Below are 23,246 nucleotides of genomic sequence, written 5' to 3' on the forward strand. Positions count from 1 at the left end.
GTGTCCCGGAGGTACAGGTGGGGCCTGGGACTCTGCCAGCACCTCTGCCCCTCGGCCCAGCAGTGAAATCCAGCTCAGCCATCTGATTTCTCCCGAGGATTAACACACCTTTCTGTGGTTATCCCCCTACAGTTACTTCCTTTCTAACCTGCTCTATTTGCTTCACATTAAGCAGCACCGAAGGGCAGTGCTGGGCACAGGCTCCCTCCTTTTGAGAGTAACTGTGCAGTGCTCCGACAGTCGGTATTTAATTTCGACTATCAGAATTGTGAGAGAAGAGGCTGCAATGATGTCACCTCTGGCTTTCATTTCTGTCGTTGCTTCTTTCTGTTTCTCAGAGGAGTGGCAGCAGTTTGGGGCTGTGGTTGATGAACAGCCTCCCACTGCTGTGGGTGCTGAAGCGCAGATCAGGATTGTTGTGAGTGGTGCTGTGTCTGATGCAGAACCACAAAAGGATTGGAAGAAAACCCAAACGTTTCATGCTGTAGTGAAAAGCCAAAGAAGGATTCACAAATGGCTTTTGCTGTTAGATGGGGTGATTTGCTCCGGGAGCAAAAGCCTGATTTGTTGCAAGAATGGAGCAGCAGCAGAATGTGTACATCAGAGTGTGTGAACTGCACTGCAACCCTGACTGGATGCTGGCATATTAGCAAAAATAAATAAAAAGATAAATACACTGCCTTGTGGGGAAAAAAAATCACTGAAAGTTTGTCATGGTCTGTGAACAGCTTTTGTTTTCTGTGCTGGTCAGTCATCTAGCCTTGGCATTTAAGTTTTTAGAGGGCTGAAGAACTTTTAGGTATTTTAAGCTTCATTTCTCTGATGCTTGGAGCATGACTTGTTTCAGAAAGCCTGGGCTGCAGTATTTGTCATTCTCTTTCAAAGCATGTCAGACCTGCAGTAAGCACACCCAGAATCATGCCTGGCTAAATTATTTTGCAGATTCCTTTTCCATCCTTAACCAGAACCCCTGCCCCCACCAGGCAGCTGTTTTGCCTGAATAATTGCATTTCTGCAGAATTCTCTTTTTCAGAGGGGAAAAAGAAAAAAAAAAAAAAAAAAGCGTGTAGCAGAGTTCCACAGATTTATTGTGAAAATGATCAGGTGAAAAATACACAACAAGATTCAGCAATGTAAGTAATTCTCATTGCCAGCAGTTGTGTGTTGTCAGCTGGGAGCTTGCAACAAGTCTGCATGATGGGCAGAGGAGGGAACAAAGCTCAGGCTTAGCAGAGTGCTGGAACCTGCGGCTTTCTGTCGCAAGGTGACCCAGCAAAGCACGAGAGCTGGTGCTGTCTGTGAGCAGCAGACTTTTCTGATTCCTCCCCTTGTTTCTTAAAACACTCTTTCAGTGTTGATTCATGAGAAACCTCTCTAGTCGTTTTCTCTTTCTCAGCAATTTGTTTTATTAATTGAAATTGCAGCTGAAATGTCAATCTGACTTAAACAGAAACAGTTTATAAGTGGAAAACTTTCAGGATACTAGTCATTCTAGGAACTCTGGTGTGGTTAATTAAGTGATGCCAGGGGGAATTCTACTTTAATAAGAATAGTCAGTAGTGGAGCTCTTCAGTGGTACAGAGTGTTGTCCGGAAGCATTGGGCCTTGCATGCAGTGAGCTGTTGGAGTTGCAGGTTGCCTGCCCATTCTTCTTGCCTCTAGCTGTGCCCCTCTGTTCTGGGAGCCAAAATCAGGACCTGTAACAAGCACTTTCTGGGCTCAGTGTTTATGTTCTACAATTATGAACGGGGGAATTTGGCTGCAGTGTTAGAATTCCACTTCTTGGGCTGTGGTGCAGTGAGGCACACCCTGTCCTCTTCTAGATGGGAATTGCATGGAGTTCCCAGAAAAACACTAAAAACAGGTTGCTGCTGTCACCAGCTGTATCTTAGTGAGGCCAGAGAGGGACATGCCCCTAGCTGTCCTTACAGGAACTTGTCTGAGGAGATACAGAGCTGCTGCAAGGAGGAGCCCATGTTGTGTTTCCTGACTATGTCCTGCTGGCTACTTGTGGATGCAGAGAAGAATGACTGAGCTGCAATCCATACTCTGCTTCAGAAGCTGCAGAAGAGTGGGATGTCCCTGTCTGCCTGGGGATGAGAGGAGTGGTGTGGGAAAGCTGGGATTTGGGTGGGACCTGGACAGGTCATCAGACCTCCAGCTCCTTCCATCTCAGGACAGGTCAGCTGGACCCAGATGATGTGTGTCATGCTGCCATTGAGAGGGACATGTTGTTTCTATGAGGCAGCCGCTTCCACCTTCTTCTGCCAAGTGATGGCTGTTCTGATAGGATGGGATGGGATCACAGAATCACAGAATGGCCCGGGTTGGAAGGGACCTCAACGATCATCAATATCCAATGCCCCACCACAGGCAGGGCCACCAACCTCCACATTCAGTACCAGCCCAGGCTGCCCAGGGCCCCATCCAGTCTGGATCTTGAACACTTCCAGGGATGGGGCATCCACAACCTTTCTGGGCAGTCTGTTTGAGCACCTCCCCACTCTCTCTGTGAAGGGCTTCCCCCTGACATCCAATCTAAACCTTCCCTCCAAGGGATGGCATGGGATGGCATGGGATGGAGAGATTTGGGTGTGACCAGTCCCAGGCTCAGAGTTGAACATACTAATTCCCTCTAACAAAGGTTGCTGTTGGCCATGTCAGTTTATTTTAAGGGCTTTCCCTGGCAGCAGAGCTGGGAAACAAATCTACCTGAGCACATTCAGAGCACAGAGGCTGTCACAGGAAGGGCTACCGACCCCTCGTACTGGGTTTATTATGGAAGCTGTGTACCAACAAATGTTCTAGTTGTTTTTGCAATTTGTATAGAATGCCTTTTGTTTCAGAACTGGCATATTACCTCAGGATATTTGCTCTGCGAGTATAGAAGTTTTAGGTTCACCTTGGAATATTTCCATTTCCACAGGGCTTTGCGGTGCTTTTTTTAAAGTGAAAAAACTTCTGGTTTGAGAAGAAGCACACCCTGTGATATATCTTGCCTGTAACGCTTCGTGCTCGTCACAGTGTGCCAAGTAAAGGGCATGTACCATCAATGCTGATAGGCCACGTCTAGCCTTTCTTCCTTTTTCACACTGCTAAAATTGTCTTTTTCCATTAAAATCAAGCATGGACCGAGCAGCTCCATGCTGGGAATCGTTAAGTGGTGTTTAAATAGACACTTATCACACCTGGGAGGCAGGCGGCACCAGGCTCACACCTGGCACTGTGCGTGCTGGGAGGCACGCGGGGCTCCAGCTCTCCACGCCTGCTGGGGCAGGCAGTGCTGGGCAGTGGGCTGGGAGCAGAAGGCAGGCGGCTGCCGGCTTGGCCTGCGGTGCAACGAGAGATGGGCCTGGAGCCCATCTGGTGGAGTCTGAAGCTTCCTAGAGATGACGATCAGTGCCCTGGGATGCACAGATTGCTGTGGATATCCACTGCTCCTCATCTGCTGGATGTTCGAGCTGGCTGTGCGTAATCTGTAAGCGTCAGCACGTGCTCAGTGGCCAGCTGTGGGACCCGAGATCATAGAGAATGCCAGGATAATGAAAGCTTCTGTGGAACGTCTTCAGGATAAACATTCTGATTTTCTTTCCATTTTTGTCTTTTGGAAGTTGAGAAACGCAGACACAAGTACAGCCCTTAAACTTTTTCTTGCCGTGTCCTGATGTTTCAAAAGGACTTGTAATTTTGGCTCTTGGAAACAATGTGAAGGCATCTGATTTTCAGTGGCTGGGAATGCTGCTCTTCCTGAATAATCAGACTCTTTTGACGCATCTTAAATTGGGCACTGGAGTAATGGATAGGCAGTTACAAGAAGTTGACTTAGCACAGCTCCGTGGGGGTTTAGGCAAAGATGCTTAAACACACAGCTCTGATATGCTCTGATATGCACGCAGCCAGTTATCATTGCTGAGCAGACAAGAGGCCCTGATTAAGGCACAGAAAGTCTGGCATGTGAGACCATTAGCCCATGTTCAGCCAAGTGATGCGCTCCAGATGGGCAGCCCTCTTTCCAAAGTGTAAGTCTGTTCTTCTTTGAGTGTCAGAAGAGTCTCCTGCTGGCACTAAGAATGAGTGGCATGATAAAACATTCCTTCTAACTACAGTAAAATGCATTACTTGGATTTTCCCCATTTGATACGAGTCCTGGAAGGTTCAACAGTAGTCTCCATTGACATGAGATGGAGCCTGTGCTCCCATGTAGGGTGGTGACACTACAGCTGCTTTTGTGACCCAAACTACCTATGCTGGGTAAAAAGAAAAAGTGGATGCAGAAGCAGCTGTATTTGCACGCTAGGAAATGGGGTGGTTGTCTTGAATTTCCTGGCTTATTTTTTTTCCTTTGTCTTCGTCAGGCAGACAACCATCTGTCCTGGCATAAACACTGCAGTCTTTGACTAGCTAGTACAGCTAAAGCCATAGCCAGACAGAAAGCCATGTAAATGTTGAATTCTTGGAAAGAAAAGGAAAATGATTAATTTCCAAGTGTTATTTTCTTCCTTTTGAAAGTGTTCTTGAAGAGCTGAAAGGGAGAGTTCTTTCCTGTATTACTTTGCCAAAAGCCTGTTGAAGTGTTGTTGGTGCTTACTGGCACATATCACCTGGGGATGTTTAAAAGCCCTCTGAGCAGCTTTCCAAGCCTTCATTAACATTTGATTTCTATCCAAGTGAGGAAAAAATTACCACAGTCCTTTCTTTGCAGGTGGGTAGGCAGCAGTGAGCAGCTTTGGTGATTTACCTGCCTTTTAGGGCACGCTCTCCAGTCCTTGTAGGAATTCCAGGAGTCTGACAAAGTCATCTTTTTTCTTTTCTTTTTTTTCCTTAATAACCAATTTGACAAGTCTGTACATTGTCACAATTTCCATACCCTCTCATTGCTCACATAGTATCTTTCTGAGAAAAATGAAATGAAGCATAACCTCAAAGTTTCCTTTCACAGCAATTTCCTCCTAGCTGCAAATCCACATTGGTGTTTTTCCTCCATTTTATAGTTGCACACTTTTCCACCCCCCCAGTTTTAGGTGGAGAGATTCATCAAGTGCTGGGTTTTCTCACACAGCAGCTGTGTCAATGCCTCTAACCATCTCTCTTCTTGTGGTCCTCAGGCAACCCACTGACTGTGGCCTGCAAAGCTTTCTTTGGGTTCAGTGGTGAATCTGGCCCCATGATCTACTGGATGAAAGGGGAAAAATTCATAGAAGAATTAGAAGGTCACATTAGAGAAGGTGAAATCAGGTACTTTTTGGAGTGCTTAGTTTTAGAAATGTGGTACGTCCCAAAAGCCTGTTTGTGGTTTGTTTTCAGAACACATTTGTAATTGGAATTGGAAACAGTTCTGCATCTAAAGACTGATAAATGACTTGGAGAAAGGGCAGCGTGAGATACACTCTCTCCAGCAAATAAACTTTTAAGACATAAGAGCTACTTAGGTGCCTGAAAATCTGTCACCACGTTCCCCTGGCAGTAGCTGAAACATCTCTTGTTAAAAACCCAAAACAACTTTGGCTTATCATAGAGAATTTTGGTGTCTGTTGCTATTAATGTAAAGTGTGAAGGTCTCCAGAAGAGGCAATTTCCATCCAGCACAAGCAGCATGCTGGTTAATTACCTGTTTTCCCTTGTGCCTCCCACCTGTCTCTGGAGAAGAGATTTCATTTTGGTAAATAGAATAAAACTAAATTAAATTAAATAAAAACGAAATAGTTGTATCTGTAAAGCCACGTCAGACTGCCAGCAGAGCTGTGTGCAAGGTTGAGTTCACAGGCTTCGGACTGTGAGGGCATCGTGCATGCTATGTTTATCGCCTGCTGTATTTTGCAGCAGAATACTAACAGGATCAAATAAACCTGGCAGACTACACGTGACGTTACATTTCCTTGTTCAAAGGGCCAGTCACTTTCTTGAGCAACTGATAAGAAACCTTTCACAAAAAGAAGGGCATTTTATTTTTGGACTTATGGCGTCACCGAGAAAAACTTGCATTTATGTTGCATTATTTGTCATGTTCATGTTGGAACAATGACATGAAAAGGCTGTACCTCTGGCCTCACTACAACTTTCTTTTTCCTTTGTTGAGATTTTGTTTGTTCATTCTGTCTTTTCGAGTTCTTGTTCTTGATACTGTCACCTTTAAAAGTTAGGATCTGCACCAAAAAAAAAAGAGGAAAATTCCAGAAGGTTGCATCTTTCCTTTCAGACTCCTCAGAGAACATCTTGGAGAAAAAGAAGTTGAACTGACATTGATCTTTGATGCTGTCGAGGAGGCAGATCTGGCTAACTATACGTGTCATGTGGAAAACAGAAACGGACGGAAACATGCCAGCATCCTTCTGCGCAAGAAAGGTAACGCTCTTAATTTTATTAGCCACGCTCCCTCTTGCCTCTGCAGCCATGGGTCCGCCAGCAGCAGAGGTCCTGCTAATCTGGCTGAGCCAAGCTGAGCTCTGTGCTTGCTGGAGCTGAAGTATGGTTGTGTTATGGCTTCAGTTTACCATCTGTGGGGGAAAAAGTCACAAACTACCACTAGCGAATCGGCCTCACAGTTGATGCACTTGCCTGGGACACAGCTACCTGTAAAGCCCTACAAAATTCAGTGCATATGTTTTGGGCAAACAATTCATGAAACTGACCAAGAGTAGACAGATTAGACTAGAGGTAAGTGTATTAATAGAGTTAAAATGTGCATTTGTTAGATTAGGTACCTCAAAACAAGGCCAGATGTTGTCATACTTTTCCACTTCCTAGCTGTGTTTAAACTGAAATCTTTAAATATTGCCATACATTTTGATTCATAAATGCAAAGAGGAATGAAGACTTTTCAGTGGGAGCTATAGATGGATGGAGAATCATTACTTCTTTTCATGTTACCTGTCTTGAGATTTGCCTAGAATTGGGACTGCTACTGACAATTTGTCTGTAGAATAGGAACCCTTTGAGTTTGAATGCTCCAAACTACAAGGTGCTACTGTTCTCTTCCATTTGTAGTCATTATTATAAGGCATGCAACAGTATCTCATTACAGTTCTTACCTGCTTAGTTCAGTTACTTCCTCTAACTGTTAGTACAGTGATATTTGAACTTGTTTGTGGTCTCTTTAAGGCAGAGTGAGTACAAAAGCTGTTGAGAGAGCAAGGAAATGTTGCACGTTAGTGTCAGTTAAAAAAAGCAGTGCTCTCCATCATCACCCTAGCAGGGATATCTGCACAGATATCCCCTTTTCAAGAAGGATTGAATAGACCATTGTTATCTGAGCATGCTGCAGGCTGAACTTAGGGTTAGAGGCCACCATGGCACTAATGAACTAAGAGCAGGTGACTGAATAGGAAGACCAGACAGGGTATCTGTAGGTGGGGTTGTGACCAGGTCCACCAGCACCTTGGTTCCAGAAGACAACCCTAGCCACTAGGTTCACCTAGAGCCGTGCTGAATGCTAACTGCTGTGCTTCATGGCCATAATTTGTGCCTTCAGATAATTTGTATAAAATCAACAGTGAGGGAGAAGTGGTATAGCTTCAAAAAAGGGCTAATGGGAAGAAGAAATTTTGGAGTCATTGTCCTATTTTTACTATTCTTTCCTGTGACCCACAGGTTGTACGTATGAAAGTACATTACTAAGTCCTGACAAAATTGGATCAATTCTGCTTAAACCATTTCCTGTTCATGCAGGAGTTTATGCCCTCCCAGAAAGAAGAGTGTAACACAGAGTCACCAAATCATAGGGCTTGTAAGAGACCTCTGAAGCCCCCCCAGCCCAACCCCATATGAAAGCAGTCCCTTCCAGCAGTTGCCCAGAAAGCATGCAGGCAGGTTTTTAATATCTTCACTGCCTCTCACTGGCTGTGCTTTATGCTAAGGATAGAAATACATGAGCTGCAAAACCATTCTGAAAAACAGGGGCCTGCTGCTGTGATGCAGAACGTGCACAAATGTTTATTCAACATCTCAATTGACGGAATGTCACAACTTTAATTAAGGAAACTGGTCATCACGATGAAGGATTAGTCTCGTTAGTGCAGAAAGCATTCTACCTTCCCATCCATTGAACCTAATAAATACACAACTGATATCTTTGTTGACACTGTTAAATGTTCAGCTGTGTTGCATATATTAGAATAACAAGCTGGGTTTATTTATAACAAGAAAATGCAGACATTTCAGACCTCTGCTGAAATTATGGAAGAAGCACTGCTGAATACTGAATTTGGAGGTGGACAGAATCACTTCTCAGCTGCTATTTCATTTCTCCATTCCCCTCAGGCATTTTAAGTGGTTTGTTTTGAAGCTATTAAAGTGTCATTTAAAATATCCCCAGTATTTTCACTTTGTGCTTTGACTACATATCCTGTTGTCATGGTTTTATTAAATTCTTACTAGCACTTGACCAAACTTTTCCCTTCTGCACCTTGATATAATACTTCTTATTCTAGCTTTCTCCTGCTTGGATTTGGTTGTAGAGCATTCATAAGCTAGGCAGCACTACATCATTATTCACCTGTGGCAAGAGTTAGGCCAGGACTGGTAGAAGGCTGTTTACCAGTACCCTGTATGTGTGTCAGAGGATCATGGATTCCTATTATAATGTGCCTCAGCTTTTCAGAAGCTGGGAACAACGAGAGAAGCACAGATCTCTTTCAGAGAAACACACCTCCCCCAAAATCCAACCTGCTTGGGGCTGCCTTATCCCTGTTCACCAGGAGGTGCTTTAGCTCGGTTTTGTCTCCAGCTTGCCACAGTACTACAGGTTTTATCAGTTCTAAGGAGTGACTGCAGCACATCAGGGGTACCCGAGATGGCATCGGTCGTGAGTACTGCTAAATTAGGAAGGTTGGAATTAAAAAAAAAAAAAAACTAACTAAAAACAGGGATAAAAGCCAGAAAGTCAGATCCAAGTTAAAGCTCCGGAGTTCTTTGAGGAAGAAAAAGGAATTGCACAAATATTTAAGGTACAAATGTTGAAGTCTTTTGCTAACTAGTGGGACAGACCTCACGAATGCTTTCTTAGAATGCAGGAGTGCCTTCTGTACAACACTGTGTTTTGATAACCTCGCAGCGTGTATCACCACTTGAGATTTTCATTTTTGACTGAAAAAGGAACCAAATCCAGCTTCAGACCCTAGACCTAACAGTGAAAAGGCAGAATTAGGCATGCTGCTGAGACCTGGATACCACTTTCTGTTGTTACATTCTTCTTCACTGACTTCATTTGAGACACATTGTTCTTCACTTTCAAGTAGCTCAAATATAAATTCAAATATAAATTCTGGGCAGTCCTGGCTTTGTTTTTTGTTTTTTTTTCCCCATGTTTGAATTACCTGCAGTAACAGTATACACTTGATCCTTAGATGTGGAAATAGCTTGGGATTCCCTTCAAATTAATTTGAAAAGCATGTTTTCCTAATTGAAGTCACAATGCACTATAGAACAGCTGTCTTGGAAAGAGAATAAGTTATCAGGAAATGCAGTGCAAAATCAAGCAGCACTCCTAGTGAAAGAAGCTGTGAATTTAGGTAAAAGTAAATATTGCAGCTATGTTGGCTCAGCTTTTACTTTCAAGGAGACTGCGTTTGTTCAAGACATACAGGAACAAGTGAGTGCTCTTTTTATATTGATGTAGTATTAAATGCTGAAGGACATTCTGAAGTGTCTTGGTCTCAAGCCACTCATGAGGTGTAGTAAAGATTCAAATTATTTTAAAGATTATAATCCGTTGCGTCATAGGCTGTGCCTCGGTCTTCCTGTATTATTTTATATTAGAACCCACCTGAATATTATTATTCACTAGGTTTCAGTCGCTGTTAAAGCAAAAGTTCAGCTTCTATGACTTTCCTGGTATTGTGTTTACTCGACTGCCTTTCCCACCAATCTCAGTGAGCACAACTCAGGGGCAAACAGTAAGAGCTGGAGTAGGCAAGAAAACTGAGCTTTTGGGGGTTTCCTCCATTACCTCTGCCTTGGAATGCAGATAAGGAGACCAAAAGGTAAGTTTGGAGCCTAGGAGAGGTAAAGGAGATGCAAAAGCAGATTGATTTGCGTTTTGAGTTGCAGGTTGTGTTTTTGCTCAGTATCCTGCCCTCGCCCTGGCACATGTGTGCAAGTCTGAGCTGCACGTGATCTGCAGGACGCAGCGCGGCCAACAAGCCTGGCTCTTCTGGTGGTGTAGGCAGGCCACTGCCATGGATGGGCTGTTTGCTCAGTTCTCTACCATGCAGCGGCTTCAAATGCTGTTGAAGCAAGCAAGTAAAACCAAAAAACATCTGACGCTGTGCAGCATAAGGTGCTGAGGGATTTGTCAAGTGCTTTCCTACAGGCGTTCATTGTCCAGCAATTGGGATACAGCTGCAGTATGGATCAGAGAACACAACAGGCTTAGTATAGGGACTTTATTCTGCAAGGTAGCGCAGATCAACTTCAGTTATCAGAACTGAATGGCCTTCAGCAATTTCTCTCCTTCCAACCTGGCAGTTCTGCCATCATCCCAATTTCCTGGTAGAAAAGTTTCAGTACAATAAGAAAGGTTATTTTTTTTTTCACTGAAAAGTAATTTTAACCAACTCTTTTCTCCATTTGACCAGATTTATCCCCAAGCACATGCCAACTTTATTTTGCAGTGTAATAAAAGTCCCAGAAATTCCCTGTTCTCAGAGAGATTAAATAGCTGTTATAATAGGCTTCTTCCTTCTATTAGCTCAGGACTTCTCACCAGACACCAGAGATACTGCAGACTGGGAATAACTTGTCATCTGATGTTAATTAGTGAAATACAAGGCATGGAAAGGCGAGACTAACCCCAAAAGATACCCAACTAATTTGCTTTCTATCTTGAAAATGACACAAATGACATACCAGTAATTTCTTCTGACGTATGTTTTAGAAGCTTGAAGATCTCAAAAACTTTTTCCCTCCTGCATTTAGGATCTTCCTATTGTATTTATAGCAGCATATCTTTGTACTGTATTTATCACAGTGTATCTTCATGTCATCTTATCTGAACTGATACAGATTGTTGGGGGTAGCTATTGTCAAATTTCTGTCTTTTGTCATTCATGGTGATGTAATACGCCAAGAGGTGGCATGAGCAATATTGCATTCTGAGGATATTTCAGGCTAAGGTACAACACTGTTAAATCTAGCATCTTATGTCAGGTGAAGCACTGGAGTGCTACCCAAGGTTTTTTATCTTGCTCTGGCGTTGCCTTGCTAAATGACGTTGGACATGCTGCTTCGCTTTTCCATGCCTGTTTCCTCAGCTATAAAAGATGGATAATTGCATTTCAGTGAATTTGTGAAGTACTTTGAGATAGCTGCTTGTGATGTTTCCTAACAAAAGTATCCCAGTCAGAAATCTGAGCTAGTGCTAGTTTCCATTACAGTATAATGTGTACTAAGCAATCATGTAAGACCTCTGTTAGTCACAACTCAATCAAAGTGGCTCTTAGCAGCCTGATGTGTGCTTTCTGCTTCTCACAATGTTTTGGGCATTCTGGATGCTGATTCAACTACCGGTGACTCAGCTGAAGCTTTGGCTGAGCAACAGACATCAGCTCATCCACTGGCACCACAGCTATAAAGCTAAAGTTAATGTTATTTGGAGAGCTGGGGTCCCAAATGGGGTACAACATGCCTAGTAAGCCTATTCTCACATGCAGCATTCAACATTTGATGCTCTCCTACAAAGTGGAAGTTTCAAACAAGTTCATTAAAGGTTGATTAATCCTCAGTATCAAATCACTGCCTAATTCCCTTCTAGAATTATCACTATAGCCTCAAATGCATTCTGTCTGAAATTTCGGACAGACAGTAGAATGATTGAAGTTAAATAATGGGCTAAGAACAAAAATAAGACATCCTTAATGTTACAGTGGTTATAACAGGAAGTTGTGCAGTTCCGTGTGGAATTGTACAGTGGATTACAGCAATTAGAGCTTCGAAAGATCATAACCTTTCTGTCTTTCCTTGCTAATTTTAGATTTGATCTACAAAATAGAGCTTGCTGGAGGATTGGGAGCCATCCTTCTTCTGCTTATTTTGCTTGTGACCATCTATAAGTGCTACAACATAGAGTTAATGCTGTTCTACAGACAAAACTTTGGAGGAGATGAAGCAGCAGACGGTAAGAAGTTGCTTATACATACAATGGAATATTTACAATGGAAATACTCCAGAGGTCCAAAGTGATGAAATTTCTAGTTTAAGTTCAAACTGCTAAGCACTCAACAGTGTAAATCTCTAACACTTTCTCGCTAAGCCTGCTTAAATCAATGAATCTGTTCACTGAAGTGTCACAGGTCTATTCCGTATGAAGAGGAATAGGAAGAATTCTTCAGGAGTGTATAATAGAGGTTTGAATGTCATTTTTGAACTGATCACTCAGGAAAACTCTGTGTTTGCATGTCCCAGTGCCCAGCATCTCTTCTTTTGATATCCGTACTGTATGTTGACATAAATTCACCAGGTATCTTCCACTAAACTTTTCTGTTAAATTGTTATCAGCCAACTACCTCTAGGAGTTAGTGAGTCAATTGTTATTGAGGTTAACTAGTTACCTCTGTTAATTGAGAATATGAAACATAACGGAAATACACAGCTGCATAGCTTGCCTCTAGAGTATGTTTAAGAATAGCAAGGGGTGTTTTGCACTTCCTCCCTCCATCCCCCGCTTCAGCAGGCATGTGGTTTCTTTAATGCTTAAAGCTAAAGCTGTTTTTCAAATTGAAGCTTTAATTCCTCTGAATATAGAACATTCCCTGCTCCTATGAAGCTTGAATAAGCATTGGTGAACTCAGTCCAAGTGCTTTAAATCATATCATCATATTCTTAGTGTTTATAATGTGCACATTGATTGTATATTATGTATTAAAAATAGTACCTGCTGAAGATCCCAGGTGTAGTGATCAAATAAAGCTACTGCAGCACTTACAAGTCACGTAGGCAGTCTGTAATGGTATCTTCAGAAACAATAACATATTTGAAAAAGGAGCAGGAATCACATTACCCCCATTGTGCAAAAACAATGTGCGTTTGCACAGGCCTTTTGCTTTCTGCAGCTAGCATCACCACTATCAAAATAATGAAGCGTTCTGTTAAGCACTGGGTAGATAAGCCGTGAAAAGTTGGCTACAATGAAATCCATAGGAGTGCTGGAGGATGGGTGGAATGACATCCAACGGATTATAGAACGTGGTATGATAAATAGCAGGAACAGAGGTCAGGAAACTTCCTTTCTCAAGCTTTGTGTGAGTGGGAAAACCTGAAATTGTTGCGCTTTTTTTTCGTACAATGCAGGGAAATATTTATATTGACAGAGAGGAGAAAGCAAAGAGTAAGACTGAATGGTTTCAGAGGTGACTTGTATCTAATACTTCGGGATTATACCAATGTGATTTCCCTGTTTGACACCAACCAAAAATGACCCAAAGTAGTAACTTTCCTCCAGCATGAAAGTATTCTGGTCCCTTTTTTTCCAATGTTAAGCTGCCACGTTTTTGTTGATGTAGCTTTTTTTCTTCTGTTACTTTTTAATTTATGAAACATTGCTATTTTTCACTTGTTTAGACCAACCCCGTGATACTTAGAGGATTCTGTGTGCATGTTAGTTCTGGGATCGATCTCTTGCTTTTTGAGTACATCATTTTAGAACTATTGCAGCCGTGCGTCTTATTCTGATCCTGCACTATGAAAGATGAAGGCAGAATGCTGCTGAAGTCAAAGTGTATGTAAGGGTGTTTCGGTGATTCATTCTACTTCTCGCTACAGAGTGAGCCTACAGAGGTTCTGTGAGCCATCATCTGTGTAGGTGCAATTGCATATATCCCACTTGTATGTGCATTTCTTTAAAACAAAAGACATGAAACCTAACAGATTTTTTAACCCTATTTCTAAAAATAGCCATGTAGGCTATGCTGGATGCATTTACTTCCTGTGTTGTACATAGCTTTGTTTTTAGACAAAACATTCTGGCAATAGTGAAGATTAAGGGAAGCCATTTAGAAAATAACCTCAACAACACTGCTTCCAAAGCACACAGAGGAAGCAGTGGGCAAGCATAGGTCCTTCTGCTAAAATCCAGTGTATGTGAAGCTTGTGAGGAGGGAGCCAAGGCTGCGGAGATATAACACAAGCATATGGGCTCACAGGAGGCCCAGGGGAACTCCTCTTGCTTGTTTGCATTGTGAATAGAGGAGACGAGGGAGCACTCCCACGCAGCTGGAAGGAGCAGGACTCAGCTCAGAGTCTGCACGCACACCATTCCCAGCCCATACCTTCCTGTCTGTGTGTGCAGAGTTTCCAGGCTGCTTTGTAACCAAGCACATCAGTGCTCCAGGGTTTGCTTTGCTGCCTTGCAGAGCTTTCAAGTATTTTCAGGGATGTCTGCCCCCTGTATCTCGTGGTCGCTGGTTTCTCTTGAAAGCTTTCAACAAGTTTCATTATGGACAGGATAGCGTGTTTTGGACAGGCCTCCAAAGCTGACTGGCCTTTTTCTGTTTGCTGTTTATTCTTCTGTCATCTTTCCTTCAACAATTACTATTTTTGTAAACTGTTGATTTCAGAGGAATATGAGCAAGCCAGGTGGACCTCCTCCCATACAGCTCCAGTGGCAGTAGGCAAATTGCCTTTTACAGACATACAGTTATTCACATGCTTAGTCTGTAGCTCTGACCCTCGTGAGTCTGGCTTTGCGTCAACAATCATAAGAAAGAACCATAATTTTAAAGTCATCAAATGTTTTGCGTTATGATTAGCTATTTTTTCTTCTTATTGGAAAATGTTGGTGAGTTTTAACTGCTTTCATTATATTTGATGTGCACAATTCTTTACACATAATTGGTGCTCAGCAATCCTCCATTTATTCAGTTTTGTCCTCACAACATTAACTATTTGATTTTTCATTTTCTGTAAATAATGGCAGCTGTGCTCTTTGCCCAAGACTGAATTGCTCCAGGTTGACTTTCAGTGCACTATTTTCCATTACCGCAGGGCAGTAACAAAGGCAAATGTTGCTAAGACAGTTTGATCCCAGGCTCAGTACCGGTGCCACTTCTGTTCTCGTACGCTTGGCCAAGCTCTCAGCTCTGTGTGTCAGATGCAGAGAGATGAAGATTACCACAGTGCTCTGCAGGAGGAAGTAATTATGTTGTCCCTTCTAGCCAAACCTCTGTTCGCAGCCTTGCTATGCTTGCAAGGCATTGCTCGGGGTCCCTTCTGTCACCCACTGCCTGCCTCTGCCTTTTGATGAAGCAGCAAAGCTTTCCCTGCACCCCACAGCTGCAGGTACCACAGTGCAGGAGCAATCCCTCCTGCTCCTGGAGTTATTCCTAGTTCTGATGTTGTGAACCCATAACATTCTGGGTTAAGTGACCTCTAAAATTATATCAGTTTTAAAAACAGGGAAAAGAGATCTGAAACAATGCTTTAGGTTGTTAGTGCTTGACACTGTTTTCTGCACAGTGAGTATTCACTTAAGTCATGCATTTCTTACATTTATTTGTAGAAAAAAGTTCTCCCTTGAGAGCTCAGAACTTTCCCATAATCATAGCACTTAGGAGTTAAAAGAGAAATTTCCGTGTAGGTTTGGGTGCCACAACATAAGAAAGACATAAAACTCTTACAGAGCATCCAGAGGAGGGACTGGAAGATTGGGAAGGCAAGAGGGGTGAGGAGCAGCTGAGGCCCCTGGGTTTGTTGGGCCCAGAGCAGAGGAGCTGAGAGGAGGCCTGATGGCGGCTGCAGCTCCTCACAGGGAGTGGAGGGCAGCGCCGAGCTCTGCTCTGTGTGACAGTGATGGGCTGAGGGGACGGCATGGAGCTGTGTGAGGGGAGGGCTGGGTGAGGGCAAGGGACAGGTTCTGCACCAGAGGGTTGTGCACATGGAGCAGCTCTCCAGAGCCCTGGGACACTGCTCTCAGCAGCAGGGTTGGGTTTGAGTCAGTGCTCTGTGGGCTGGGAGACAGGGGCTGAGCTCGGCTTGTGTCTCTTCCAACTCGGGATACTCTGTGATTCCATGATCATTAATAGGAATAATGTAGTTTTCTAGAACTGCTGTGTGCTTTTTGTAGCGTTCTTGCAGACAGCAGGCTGAGTGTGAGTTTGTTTCCTTACAGATAACAAGGAATATGATGCGTATCTTTCATACACCAAAGTGGATCCTGATGCACTGGATTGTGATAATAATGAAGAGGAGCAGTTTGCACTAGAAATTCTGCCGGATGTTCTAGAAAAGCACTATGGATATAAGCTCTTCATTCCAGATAGGGACCTGATCCCTAGTGGAAGTAAGTATTTCTGACCTTCAAGTTTCAATTTAATTTCTGATGCTTTACGAAGGCCTGGTCTGTGCAACAAGGGCTTGGTACAAAAACTTCTCTCTGTGAAGCAGTATTAGGGAGTGGATAAGTCTCCCTGCTGCTACAGATTTGAACTCTAGGTTAGAGGCAGTTCCTGCACCACTGAAACCAGAGGGAGCTGTTATTGATTTCAGTGGAGGCAGAAGCCAGACCTTTCTACAGAGGAATTTGCAGTGCTGCAAGCAATGCTGTAATCTAAAATTTCTGTCAGACTCAGTCACCTAAAAATGCAACTCCCCAGAAAGATTTTGTAGTCTCTGTATAATCACTGAAAATTGATTTTATTTTTTTTTTTTTGGAAGTAATTTCTTTTTTGTCTGTCTTTTTTCCCTTACTTTGAAGTCTCGTAAATAGCTACATTAATTTCCCTATCAATGCCATACATGCAGTTTTTCATTAGAGTTTTGTCCAAATGTTGCATTTCTGAGCAGGATTGTTATTGTGTAGTACTGATTGTTCAGACAGCTCTGTACAGCCCTGCAACCTGATGCCATCTTCCACTCTGACAGTGTAATACAGATGTCCATTTCAATCAGTTTTACTGGCATGTCTGAACATTCAGCGGCGTCCTTAACACTTAATCAACACTGAATGCCTTCTTAGCTGTGTTTATAGCATCTCATCTTCCTGACTCATTTTTGGATAAATCAAATGCACTATGTTGATGAATGCATAGTAGGTTTGTTTAGTATCTATTTATTCCTCTGAAATACTGAAATTCTATCCATCCCTTTCCTTATTTTATTGTTTTAACTAATTCTGTCTGAAAATCATTTCAATGAAAAATGCTAAAAGAGAGTTCTTCTCTCTGCTTGTACTACTGGATAGGAAATATGCACAAGAGAACAAAGCAGTGACAGTGCTGGAGCAGATGTCCCCAAACATGAAACAGCTACAGCACGACTGCTTTAGCAGCCTGCCTGCCAAAGACTTGATGCTGCTGCCAAACCCCAGTGCCTGCCCTAGAAGTTGGAGCCTATTTCTTCTCTGTTTGAGGGAGCTGGAAGCAGATTTCTGACTCCAGTCCCACTGGGAGAAGTCAGAGCCTAGTCTGAGGTCAGGCACAGTCCTCTGTAGGGGCTTGAACAGACCTTGTGCTTTTGCAGCTCCTAGGCTGGAGCTGCTTCCTCTGTTCCTTTGCTCTGTGAGGAAAGTCATGCCCTGCAAAGTATGAGTTTTACTCCATTAGTCCCCAGAAACAAAAGACAGGTTATAGAAAAAGTAGCCTTTTTATTTAAGGCAGCCCAAGCAAGCGGTACTGAATTATTAGGTAATTAGGGAAAAGTACGTCTTTTTGTGTTAAAAATCACAGAACTATAGTGAATGGTTGTTTTATATCCAGCAACGAAGCAGTTATATATTGCAATTATACAAGTTATTAAGCAGTTTAAATCTGGTCTTTCGGGGATAACTGCACTGAAGCACAGATTCATCTGAAATGAGCTTCATCTTTCCAATTGCCATGCTATCCAGCATGATGTTGTATTCTTGTCTATTTTTGTCAGTCAGACACTCAGCAAATACTTGTCATCACTTTGGGTCTTCATTAAAACTCTCCTGAAAATGTAAGATACCTTAAAATGTCAATTCTCATTTATTCTCTTTATTCATAATTCTCAATTCACAGACTTAATACTTCTTTTTTCCTCTCAAACTCACTTCTCCAGTGTTATGAAGGGGCCTGACACCAGCATGTGAAGCTTCAAGTGTGCTTAATCAGACATAATGGCAATGCAGAATAAAATGCGGATCTGAAATGAGTGTGATTTGCATGCCTTGGCTTTGAAAAAGATGTGGGGATGACATTTTATTTTGAGAGGTGATGGAGAAGGATGGAGGAGTCGGACTCAGTTGTTTGTAAACTCTCTGTGTGCCTGTGAGAGGTGGAACGTGGCTGTTTCTTGTGCTCTATGCAATACTCACCAGTCTTACAAGGGCTTGGAGTGCATAACGAAGAGACCAGGCATCATGGGATGGCACTGACCTCCCAGAAATTTTAGAGCTGAACAGAACGTATTCAGATGCGACAAAATATGTGGCGCTTCAGGACAGGTTTGTACAGAATGAGGTTTTGATCCTAGTGACCTTTTTTGATTTTAGGAAATATTCTCACATGCATTGCATTTCACTGTCTTTTCGTGTAAATGACCTTGTGTTATGTTATATTTTTCCAGTCTCTGCCCTGACGATTCCTTATGTATCTTTTCTGAATACTTAAATGTGTGATTCCAGCAAATCAGATGTGTTTTATAAGACGGGTTGTTTTGTACAGTCTCTGCAATGTTAAGGTGCTGCCACAGGAGGGTGTGCATTATTGGGCTTGCTTCTTGGCATGAAGCAGTACATTCAGCTGCTATTCAGATTTGAGAGCTAGCAAAAAATAGATTTGTTAAATAGTACTTCATTTATCTTTCTTGGACTCTTCCCTGAACAAACTGAAAAGCTGACTTCAGAAAATTCAGGGACAAGCTTGATTATGCTTTTGCCAGCTGGTTCATCTCTAACCTCTGGGGAAAAGCCATGATAGGCTATGCATGTCCCTCTGCAGATGAAGGACAGATCAGATCCAGATGTGCCTGAGCAGGGACTCACTCACCCATCAGACTGCTCCTCTGCCAAAGGGAGACCCTGGCAGTGTCCCCACTGCGTAGCCTAGCTCGGCACTCTGGCTCAGTGCTGAGACTGTTTCAAGGTGCATATGGAGCAGCTGTTGCCAACTCAAGGACAAAGATGATGGCTGTGGAGGCCAAGGCCACCTCTTCACTTTTGGAAATGCATCACATTTGCAGTAGGCATTCGTTTCTGAGTCCTTCAAAGCTGGAATACAATTACTATTCCTGCAGAGCAGTTTTGTTCAGCAGTTCAGAACTGCTGGGAAGGGCACTGAGGGTCTCAGTGTTGCCCACCTTGCAATGGCCAGCCAGGACCTTTGAAGTCACTCTTGGTGTTGTCTGAGAGAAAGGATCCAGCTCCTGAGCTGGCGAGGTGTAAGCAGGGCTCAGACAGCCACTACTCCTCTGCTCCGGTTCATGCAGAAGCCCACGTGACCATGGAGGCTGGAGAAGAGGCAAGAGGGCAACGAGACGTAGATGCAGTGTGTTTTGTAAGCAGCAAGACCAAGTTCGACATTCACTGCAGCTTTTCTTAAAGAGTTTGCTGTTAGTAGAGAGCACTCTTCATTCCCTCGAAGCTGACAGCACATGGAGCTTTCTGCTTAGGCACCTGAGGCATAACTGAATGTGTTGGACCTCCATAAGGACACTATGATCACTAACAAACAGTTGCAGTAGCTATGAATTCCTTAGCTGTTATCATTTTTTCCACACTATTCATTTTCAGGGCTTTGTTTCAACAAACCCTTTCCCACAACCAAGCAGACTCTTGAACCCCTTGAGCTTTTTAATTCAATGTTAGAAGACCTGAGGAGCCTGAATTGTTGAAAGAAAAAAATGGAAATACTTAAATTTTTACCTGAGCCATTTTCTGTCTCACTAAGGATGATGTTTCTACGAAGAGAATAATATGTTTGCACTTGGCTCTTCTAAAACTGGGTCCACACCAGAGAAAGATACTTTTTTCCCGTCGTTTCTACAAATTATTTTAAACTCAGAAAGTAAAGAGGTCAAGACTGTCAATCTGTGTTTTTAATTCCAGCAACACAAGTCTCTTAGAACATCATCTAGTTGCTTTCCAAGCATACTTATATCTGATGTTGGCAGGATTGGAAACACACCAGCAATTTGCTCCAGCTCAGCCCAGGGTATAGAGATCAGGCACTGAAAATGAAAATCCACTTTTACTGGAAAATGAGATGTTGGCAGCACAACAAGAGAGCACCTCAGGCATGTGATAAAAAGCACCCATCAGTCAATGTTACAGTTCTATTTTTTTGTAGTTTTGTCTGCCTATGTGTGGTGGGTTTCTTTTTTGTTTGGTTTGATTTTCTTTTATTGGTTGTTGGGTTTTTTTTTCTTTTTTTTTTGTGAGTAGGGGGGTATGTGTGTGGGGGGGTTGTTGTTCTTGTGGGTTTTGATTTTTTTTTTACCTGGTGATTCCAACTTTTTGGATTCCTGGATGAAGATGGACACATGGACAGTGTGCCTGGGGTTCCCAAGGAGCGCTCATCAGGTACGTGACACCATTTATGTGGAATGGAAATAGAGTGCTCAGCAGCACAAAGTCCTTTCACAAGTCCCTCATTGTCTGCTCAATATGAATCTTACAGTTAATGACAAGCATGTAAAAATGAAATACAGAGGAACAGCAGTTAAAAACGAAACAAATATGAACAAACTCCCACCCGTCTTTAGAGTCAGCCAAGACAGACTGGCCACCCTGGTTTTCTGAAGGCCATCAAGATGATCAGGAAGCTGGAGCACACAGCGTAAGAGGAGAGGCCAAGAGAGCTGTGTTTCTTGAAGAAAAGACCAACAAAGATAAAACCAAGGGGGAATCTTACTGTTCTCTTTCTGATGGAACACACAGAGAAGATGGAGCCAGGCTCTTCTCAGAGATGCACAGTTGTTAAATAAGAGAAAACAATGAAAATTCCAATTAATCATTTGTAAATATTTCCTTGCCATGAGGGTGTTCAGACACCAGAACAATACCCAAAATCACTGGAGGAGAAACTTCCATCCTTGGAGATCTTCAAAGTTTTACTGAACGAGGCCGTGAGCAATCTTATCTGTTCCTGGTTTGGGCAGAGGATTGACCCAGAGACCCCCAGATCCCACTTCTGTCTTGTGTGATTCTACAAACTTTTGATTCCAAATATCCAGAATTATGATTCCAACATCCACCACCGTATCAGTGTCATCAAAATCATCAACTTCACCTCAGTCTGCAAGGAGACATTGCCAGAGCTGTTCTTCTGTTCCTCATCCTTAGCACTGAGAGGGTTGCGTGTCAAGCTGATCTGTGTTATTTGCTCCTTCCCATTGTATTCATGAGCTGACCCTTAGCTTATATGAGATTATGCTGTCTTTGGGGCAGGGCTGTCACTCTTATCTGTGTTCCAGCAGTACCAACTGTGTTGCTGTTCTGACTGAGGCTAACATAAACAACAAACAAATATAAAATTTGTTTGAAATAGGAATAGCAAGATGTAATTATTTTTGTTGTATTGAAGTAACCTAAGGTAGGGTCTGGTGAATATTCAGTTAAGAAGGTAGGACTGAATTATAGTTCTATACATAATTCACCCTCAAGTAATAGTCATGTTGCCGAATGCATGGCTGTTCTCAGGGCACTAGGAACCAGCATGGTTGATGGTGCATACTCTTTGGTCTTTGTGGTGCTGCAGACTACCCTGGTTAAAAACATACATAAAACATGACATAATTGCTTTTCTTTATCTGCTTCTGAAGATCATCTGAGTCTAGTTAGTCAGACTTTGTGTAAGCAACTCTGTGTCCATGGTGCTTATTAGTTTTCTTGATCTTGGATTGTTTGCATATTTGGTTGTCTGGGTTTACTTTTAGCCCGTGGTTAATGTAGCTCATTCAAGATTCAATAGGCAATTATGCATAATTACATTCTTCCAGATAGGATGCGTATCTTGGACTTCAGTGCTCCAAACTGCAGTTCAGCATCACTTCACGCTGAGTGTCGAGTGTGTGTGTATTTGCTGTCAGGTCGTTTATCTTCATTAATGAGGGTAATCATGCAAAAAACCATGATTGTTCATGGGTGTAAATTTCTTGTTCATACTTCCTTGGACATCACACTGTACGTGATGTAAGTAAGTTACTGATACAGCTACCCAAAGTGCAAGATTTTTTGACCTGTGAGAAATGCTAACGTGAAACTGGTTTGACAACATATTGCAAAATGGTATTTTAAGGAAAGGAGAAAAAGAAAAAAAAAAAGGTTTAAAAAAGGTTAAAATGGTTTAGGTGTTCTTCATTAAAATCAAGTGGGTTAATTCTGATTCTGGCGTTTTATTTTTGTATTAAAGTTTATGATAAAATATACTTTTGGGGAAGAAAAGCTGACTATTCCATACCAATGTTTTTGAAGATTTTTTTTCTCCCCTCACAATGAAATGTCATTGAAGTTGACTCTTCTTTTGAAAAGAAATGAAGTCTTAATGAGATGAGATTTACCTGGTGGAAATATGTTTCTGTGGAGTCTTGCAGTTGATGACGGTCGGTGATGTGAATCCTGAAGTCTTTTTTTAACTTCTTCATGAAAGTGAAACAGCCATTGCCTAACAATTACTTTTTAGCTCTCTGGAAGGAAGAATCAACTCTCTTTCTCCGTCCCACACTGCAGCATCAACCTACAGTTTTTGGAGCAGTGTCTAATTTGGAAGTGAAGGATGATTTAGCAACTCCACAATTTATACAATCAGTTTTGTTCCACTGAAGAAAATAAGGTGTGGATTTCCACAGGCCTTACTAAGACAAGAATCAGTCTTTCTTTGCTCTTCCATGCAGGAATGTTCGATGTACGCGTTGGACGTGCTGTAGAGCTTGCCCAATGGAACCACACGTTCCAGAGAAGCTGTCACTTGACCTTAGTAGTAGTCTCAGGCTGAAGTTATTGAGAGCATACAATGCTTCTGGGGCAGATGGCTGGAAAATGTATTTACTTTTCATCTGGGTCTCCATTTTTCTGTAATACAGCGTATTTCATCTTCAGTGCACCAGTAGGCTCCTGTACATTTGTTGTGTCTGTCGTTGAACCAGCTGCTGGACTTTGCAGGAGCGCCTCGTGCTCATCTGTGAAGGTTTCTATTCAGTTGTCTGTAGGAAGAGCTCTAAATTGTTGCAATGTCCATCAAGTAAGCTGGGCATAGCAGGGGAGAGGCACAGAGGGGAGAAGTGTCCACCTGTAAATAAGGGATTTTTCCTGTCATCTTCCCACCTAATTTCAACTAAAGCAATGTTTGGTGAGTTTTTGA

The 23,246-nt window shown here is 42.6% G+C and overlaps 1 protein-coding gene across 6 annotated transcripts in view; it reads left to right on the plus strand.

Annotated features, from left to right (window-relative positions):
• The window catches only part of IL1RAPL2 (interleukin 1 receptor accessory protein like 2), a 333,005-nt gene that overhangs the window by 304,445 nt on the left and 5,314 nt on the right, over positions 1 to 23,246 (plus strand). For all 6 annotated transcript variants that reach the window (XM_042876751.1, XM_042876750.1, XM_042876755.1 and 3 more), the window contains 4 exons: positions 5,106 to 5,235; positions 6,197 to 6,342; positions 11,966 to 12,109; positions 16,097 to 16,267. In XM_042876751.1, coding sequence (XP_042732685.1) covers positions 5,106 to 5,235; positions 6,197 to 6,342; positions 11,966 to 12,109; positions 16,097 to 16,267 — 591 coding nt within the window. The remainder of the gene's footprint in view (positions 1 to 5,105; positions 5,236 to 6,196; positions 6,343 to 11,965; positions 12,110 to 16,096; positions 16,268 to 23,246) is intronic.

Source organism: Lagopus leucura, unplaced genomic scaffold (genome assembly GCF_019238085.1).
Source record: "Lagopus leucura isolate 7727_CA_CO unplaced genomic scaffold, USGS_WTPT01 Super-Scaffold_100016, whole genome shotgun sequence".
In the NCBI taxonomy this organism is placed as follows: Eukaryota; Metazoa; Chordata; class Aves; order Galliformes; family Phasianidae; genus Lagopus; species Lagopus leucura.